The sequence below is a fragment of the Lactuca saligna genome, chromosome 5 (assembly GCF_052625555.1).
Source record: "Lactuca saligna cultivar CGN05327 chromosome 5, ASM5262555v1, whole genome shotgun sequence".
NCBI lineage: Eukaryota > Viridiplantae > Streptophyta > Magnoliopsida > Asterales > Asteraceae > Lactuca > Lactuca saligna.
The window spans coordinates 84711513-84719268 of record NC_136421.1 but is presented as its reverse complement, the minus strand read 5'-3'; the positions used below and the strand labels follow the sequence as shown (position 1 = coordinate 84719268).

Sequence of the window (7756 nt, the reverse complement as noted above, 5' to 3'; positions counted from 1 at the left end):
ACTGCAGTGAGAGGCACTACGGTCTGAGAACAAAGGTGGAAAGTCCTATGACACTTCGGGACGTTCTATGAAAATTTCTTCATCAACAATAGATGAGGTCTGAGAATTTCGGTTGATTGTGCCACAGATAGGAGGTTGATCACATGTGTGATCCGAAACCTCAGGCACAATTTACTCAATGACACAATTATTACTTAGATTATGAAGTCTACCGAAGTGTGTTCTGATATCTTCGGGAAAAGTCTTGTCATTGACTAGAAAATGAAATTCTCGGTCTGGAGGGACATAGAGTCGATCTTTTTTAAACCAGGCTGAGGAATCCTTTGCGGTAGGATATCCATTGGACCAACCCCAAGTGTATGTATTGTCCACAGTTCCATTATTGACCAAATTTGCAATAGCTTCACTTTCATTGAACAATTTTTCTATTAATAGATTTAAGCGTATAATTTCACTCTGAGCTAAATATCTTTGGTTCAAAGCTATCTCTAGTTGCTTTTCACTCAACTTTATTTCATCTTTTTCTAAATCTAAATCTCTTTCTAACATGGCCATTTTGTTTCTTTTGTTGTCCAGTCGTCCTCTCACACGAAACATCTCTTGGGATGCTATTTTCTTCTCATCTAAGGCTTTGTTGTAGTTTGTAAGGACGGTAGCACATGTGTCATTAAGATTGTCTATAAAAGGTTGACAGTCATGCATGTTATAGCTTAGAGTTTGGATCATGAGTTTTACATGTTCGACGATGCTTAGAGTTCCATCCTTTTCCATGTAGTTGTAGTTCCTTTCCAGCTTTGTAGAACCGTCATCATTAGCAGTTGCTAGCATGCAAATCTTGCCTTTTCCTTTGACATTGTTGATGGTTTCTTCTTCATCTCCGGATGACCAAAGTTGATGGTCTCTTTTGACATGAGCCACATAAGCCCTATCCTTTTCCTTTTCCTCCAATTCTTAAGCCATTCTAAGGTAGAATGCTCTGTCTTTCACCATGTTAGCTTTGCAATCCTTTGCAAAATGATTCTACTTGTTGCACTTGTGACTTATTACAACACCACATTTGTCTTCTGAAGGAGTAATAGAGTAAGAGGTTTGAATGGACTGCAGTGCCTCCTTTGGTAGAGTGTTTTGAGATTCCGGTTGTGGGTGAGAACTTTTAGGATAACGTGAGTGATTGTTTTGTTGGTTGAAGTTATGGTTGAAAGGAGGTGTGTTGAATTGTTGATTCTTGCAAAAAGAGTGAGGTCGTAGCCGGTTGAACTGTTTAGTAAGAAGAGTTATAGCCTTTTGAAATTCTTCTTCATCATCATACTCTGAGTCAGATTCGTATGGCTGTGGTGTAGTGTCATACAAGGGAGAGTAAGATTGATTGTGAAGAACTTGTGTCACAAGAGTAAGTGGTCCTCTGAAGTCAGCACAATCTTTGAGTACGGTGGATTCTTATGCTTTCAATTCCCCATAGAGCTTATAGAGAGACAGGGAATGAATCTTTCTATCTCCTTGAACTATCATCTTAGAAATAGTCCAATGTCTTCCTAAACCGTTGAGAAATTGAAGGTTTGTTTCATGATTACTACGGATGGTGCCACCATTTAATAACTTAGTGACTATCAAATTGAACCTTTTGAAAGAGTCTTCTAAACTTTCGCCAGTATGAGCTTTGAAGTTGTTGAATACATTGAGTGCAATTGTCACCTTCTTATGTTGAGCTTGTTCTAAGCCTACATACACGTTCTTGAGAAAATCCCAGATCTCTTTTGCTGATTTGCAGTTTATGATAGTGTTGAAGTTGTCTGGAGCAACTCCACAAGAGATTTCATAAAAAGCTACAACATCATTTTCCTTTTTATCAAGATCATCTTTGGTGGGATGCTTCATGACTGGTTGTCCTCCTCCTAGTCTGGCTGTGGTGCCATTAGTTTGAACTGGTGTAAGAACAGGGACATGTGGTCCTTCTTTAACAGATTGCCATACATCTCTATCAAGTCTCCTTAAGTATCTTTCCATTCTTTGATACCAGTGATGATATTCATTTGCCATAAATATTGGAGCACGATTTGAACCACCAACATTGTTGGAAACATTTATAGAAAGTGCTTTTTCCATTCTTCCTTGTTTTGTTATTGTTTATTTTTTGTTTTAAGAAATAATTTTCAATGGTATAGAAGGCCCTTTAAAAATCAGTGTTCCTTTTTTTTTTTCAAAAAGCAACCAGTATGGCTCTGATACCAATTGTCGAAAGAAAAACTTGAGACACGCTTGAATAAACGTTAGAACAAGTTTAGTTGCGGAATTAGTTAATCTCAAAGGATCTAAAAGCTCAACAATAATAAGTTAAAGAGTTAGATAGTTAGATAGTTAGTTGTGGAAATGTAAGGAAGCATAAATGACAGCATGTGATACATCAAGTAAACACATAAGTTGATTCATAACATGGAAAGCACTTAAACCAAGTTAGTGAGTGAGATCAAGCTTAGGGATAAAGTCACAAATGACTTGCTCCAAAGAGAAGTAACTATCAGTTATGTTCGAGAGGATTTAGAGAGTAAGAAAGATATGAGATGCGTAAGAGAAATACTTGAAGATAATTCAGAATGATAGATGTGAAAGATATATTTAACTGTGAAAGAATGAGCTCTATTTATAAAGACTCAAGTGTTACATTTGATCCACTCTCTAAGAGTAGCCATCCAAGGCATACTGGACAATAGAGAGTATTACAGAAAAGATAGATAAAATTAAACTAAGTAAGAAGTAGACTGCGGTTGGATAGATGACTTCGGATGATGCTGCTGATGAGAGATTGACTGTGGATGCTTGTGGGCTGCGGTAGGCTAAGTTAAGAGGGTCACTTCATGTTTCAACAAATTAGTACTTATATATATATATATATATATATATATATATATATATATATATATATATATATATATATATATATATATATATATATATATATATATCTGTGTGTGTGTGTGTGTATGTATGTATAAGTAGAGTCATTCTTACCATTAGTAGGCCTTATTCACGAAGCTGGACTTTAAGGGGTGTTTAAGGAAGCAACCTATAAAATTGACCGCCATTAGGTATCCACTCATACTCACTGCACTCTTGACTAATGGACGGTCGTTAGTCGAACGAGTAGGATAGGACATTAGTTCCTAATTAATAAGTATAATCAAAGTTATAAAGTAACTAAATGTTTTTCATAAACTCCCAATCTTAGTTACTTTAGGAAAAATGTGAAAATGATGCAATTCCACGAAATTTCACTTTGCACCTTGTCAAAGTCATTAGTGGAGCGTGTGTAGTTAACTGGCACACTAACTTGGACTAACAAGGGTGGAAAGGGTAGCTCAAGAATTATCATAGATCAATGGAGTGTGTGTGGTTGACTGGCACATTGATTAGGTGGTAAATGACTCGACAGTACCAAGCGAATTTGCATTGTTATTCACACTTTGTTTGTGATCCTCGGTATACCAGTCACAAACTTGAAGGGCAATCAAGATTAAACATGCCATTCAAAAGTTCAATAAATCTCAAAAGGATCTAGGAAATTCATTTCATTTAAAACCTAATTGTTCATTTTTGTTTTTCATGGTGGAAATTGGTAAATTGTCATTTACCTACCTTCTTATAATTTGCAATTGGATTACGACATCCCTCTTCAGAATTATGAATTATAGTGTTGGGTCTTAGATTCAATATTCCATTTAGGTGTCATACTAAGGATTATTATCTAGTCTAAACTTTTTCTCTTTTCTTTTTTAGATTTCTGGCTCAAATAATGCTTCAAGCTGGAACCCTTCATTCTCTTTTCTCTTATGAACAATTATGGTAGGGTCACCTTCGATCGGTCCAATTTTAATGATTGGATCCACAACATCGGCATGACCCTCTAATACGAAGAGAAAGAATACGTCCTCAACAAAAAGCTCAAAGATATAGACGAAACCAATGCTTCTGCTGAAGAAATAGCTGAGTATAATGAAGGGTTTTGAGCATTCTAACACTCCTAAGGTGTACATACAACCCTAGAAACCTTGGATCTATCTTTTACTAAGATACATGTAAATTTGATTTTCCAAGGTTCTTAACCTAACTAGCATGGCATGGGGAACTTTGAAACATAATAGCTAGTAGAAGAACATACCTTTTTGATGCTTGGATTCCTTGAGAGCTTTGTAAGCCTAACACCTCAAGTGTGATGCCTCAAATGTCTCACAGAACACCACAACCCTTGGAATAAATTTGAGAGAATTTCACTAACACTCATAATCGGCTATCCTTCTTGTTCTTCACTTAGTAGTCCAATTTTGCTAGTCATGGGGTCCTTTTATAGTTGCGTCACAAGTACGATTACAACATGTAAACCCTAACTGACATGGCTTTCCATATTCCATGATCCATGGATTTATAACCCCCATGGAGAATGCATGGGGCACCTTATGGATTTTAGCCAAATTCAATAAACCATGGATCATTAGCCCACTATAAAAGAATTGATGATTTACACAATCAACTCCATATATTAAATTAGTCTCCTTTTGATCACTTAATTAATTCCAAATTAATTCTTTGATCAATACTAATTAAATAATATTATTAATATATTAGAAATTATAATATATTAATAAACCATAAGTGTCCTTTCTCTCATTTAGTCTATCCAAGTGTCGCAATACCAGGCAAACCAAATGGACCATGCCAACCTAGTCCAACAATCTCCCACTTGGATAAGTCTAATAACTATAACTGTAAGAATGACTTCAAGAACCGATCAGCAATCGTAGCTCTTTCAAGTACATTCCAGAAATAATAACTATAACTGTTATGAACTTAGATACCTAATCCAACAGTCTCCCACTTGGATAAGTCTAATAACTATAACTGTAATAATGACTTCAGGAACCGATCAGCAATCGTAGCTCTTTCAAGGTTTTGCAGAACTGAGATGATGATGATATGCCATTTAAGATAAGTGATCATATAATCCTTAGTTGTAGATATCACCCGCACAAATACATGGAACAATATCTTACTTATTGTCCAACAGTTTATTTCCTGATTTCCGATTTGTCTGACATAGAACTTAATCGAACGCATCAATTTAGTTCTGACCGGTCCCGGTGCATAGGTCAAAACAAAATCATCGAGGGGGCCAGATATCGCTTCTAATCCAAGAAGGAATAGATAAACTTTGAATCATATGCTTGTTCCACTACTCATTGAATTGTACACAAAGGCACGTTTTATAACATCGATTTACCAAAGTTTTTTGTACAGTCAATGTATAACCAACTTATAGTCAACAACTCTTATCTCTAGGTTTGAAGACTTATATGATATTACCATATCACGATCACTCGAGATAAATTCCATGAAGTGATACAAGTGAGCGTGGGTTGAATCCAATACTCAGAACTTATGAGCACTCATGAGTGTTGTAGCAACTCTTGCTATGTCCAACATCTTAGACGTCTATAAGCCAACTCATGACAGTCTTGATTCATATCTACTTCCAACATATGACTGACTGTGGAGAATTTAAATAATATGATATACCATAACACAATTATTCTGGAAGTCAAAACATGCAAAATGAAATGATAGTAAACGATTGACAGAAGATAGCAACACTTATACTTATAAATAAACAACAACTTTTATTTATCATCAAATGTCAATTACACTTTAGACATTTCAAAAGCTATCTAACTTCTGAAACTAATATCATCCTTTAGCCATATGTACCTCGCATGTGGAAGTTGATTAACCCTACCCAGTTCCTTTTTGAAGGGATATGTTGGGCTCTCATCCGATGATACCCTCTTAGCCAAGAGGAGTCCTTTTTCTATTCAATGTTTGATGAAATGTTATTTCCTGTTGATGTGTCTGGATCTTTCGTGATTCCTTGGTTCCTTGGCTAAGGCAACTGCACTTTTTACTATCACAAAAAATTTCCATCGGCTCCTTTATAGTTGGTACAACTCCAAGGTATCCAATGAAGTTATTTAGCCATATAGCCTCCTTTGCTGCCTCGCTTGCTGCTATATACTCTGATTCGCAAGTTAAATCAGCCACTGTCTCCTGCTTGGAACTTTTCCAAGTAATTGCTCCTTCGTTTAAGGTAAAGACCCAGCCTGACTGAGAGCGGAAATTATCCCTATCACTCTGGAAGCTAGCATCACTATACCGTACTACTCTCAAGTTATCACTCCCACCGAGGGTAAGGTCCCAGTCCTTAGTCCTCCACAAATACTTGAGAATGTTCTTTACCATAGTCCAGTGAGCCTTGACAGAGTTCCCTTGAAATCTGCTGATCATGCTCAATGCAAAGGCCACATTAGGACGAGTACAAGTCATAGCATACATGATCGAGCCTACAATGGAAGCATACAATACTCAACTCATCTTAGCTATCTCAGCCTTTGTACTCGGGCTCTGAGTCTTATTCAATCTGGCGTTACTCTAGGTCGGTAACTCTCCTTTCTTGGAATTATGCATGTTGAACCTATTCAGCACCTTATCCAGATAGGTACTCTGACTAAGTCCAATTCTACTCTTACTCCTGTCTCTCAAAATCCTTATCCCTAGAATATAGGCAGCTTCTCCAAGGTCCTTCATAGTAAAACACTTCCTAAGCCAGGACTTTACTTCTTGCAAAGTTGGGATGTCATTTCCTATGAGTAGTATGTCATCCACATACAATACCAAAAAGCTAGATATACTCCCACTAGCCTTGACATATACATAAGATTCATCTTCGCTCCTCGAAAAGCCAAACCCTATGACTTTCTCAACGAAACAAATATTCCATCTGTGAGGTGCTTGTTTCAATCCATAGATGGATTTCTCAAGCTTACACACTCTATTAGGGTGCTCTGTACTGACAAAACCCTCTAGCTGACTCATGTAAACATCCTCAGCTAACCTTCCATTAAGGAAAGCGGTGTTGACATCTATTTTCCATATTTCATAATCATGAAATGCATCAATGGCTAACATAACCCTAATAGACTTAATCATTACTACTGGTGAAAAGGTCTCATCATAATCAACTCCTAGAGTTTGAGAAAAGCCTTTGCAACCAGTCGCGCCTTATAAGTGTGTACATTACCATCCATGTCGGTCTTCTTCTTGAAGATCCATTTGCACCCGCTATTTTACGACCTGGTACATTAACGTTTGATGGTTGAAACTCTCTGCGGATTGGAGCTTCATCTTCTAGTACTGGAAGCTCGATGGTTGTTGTGTGGTCCGGAGTTGAGTTTTCCCCCTCAACCAGAAAGTTGGAAGTATTTAGTGATACTTCTTCGGACAATGTTGGACCAAATACATCAGCATGCTGCTGCTGAGCTTCTAAAGACAGGAGAACTTCAGATAACTTGGTTGTATCTACCAGATCGAAGAGATCTTTATAGTTTACTTGAACTAGATTTAATGGACCCGAAGAGGCTGGAATATCATTTTCCAGAATTATTGTGTATTCGCTTGATGGAGCAGAGTTTTGGATGTGATAATCATCATATTTCACATCGAAGCTTTCAATTATCAACCTTGTATGTCTAATGAGAACTTGATAAGCAACCTTGTCAGTGGAATCGCCAAGGAAGATGCATTCATCAGACTTTGGTGCGAATTTATTGAGCTGATCTCTATTGTTGATTACGAAGCATCTACATCAAAATATATGAATGAATCGGACATTGGGCTTACGGTTGTTAAGGCCCTCATAGGGTGTTTTGTTGACACG

At 37.0% G+C, this 7756-nt stretch overlaps 1 protein-coding gene across 1 annotated transcript; it reads right to left on the bottom strand.

The window, feature by feature from the left end:
- Positions 1 to 1437: 1437 nt before the first annotated feature.
- LOC145045497 (uncharacterized) lies at positions 1438 to 2103 on the bottom strand. Its single transcript, XM_078993820.1, has one exon. It carries the CDS (start codon positions 2101 to 2103, stop codon positions 1438 to 1440), a length of 666 nt encoding a protein of 221 aa, XP_078849946.1.
- Between the last annotated feature and the right edge of the window lie 5653 nt (positions 2104 to 7756).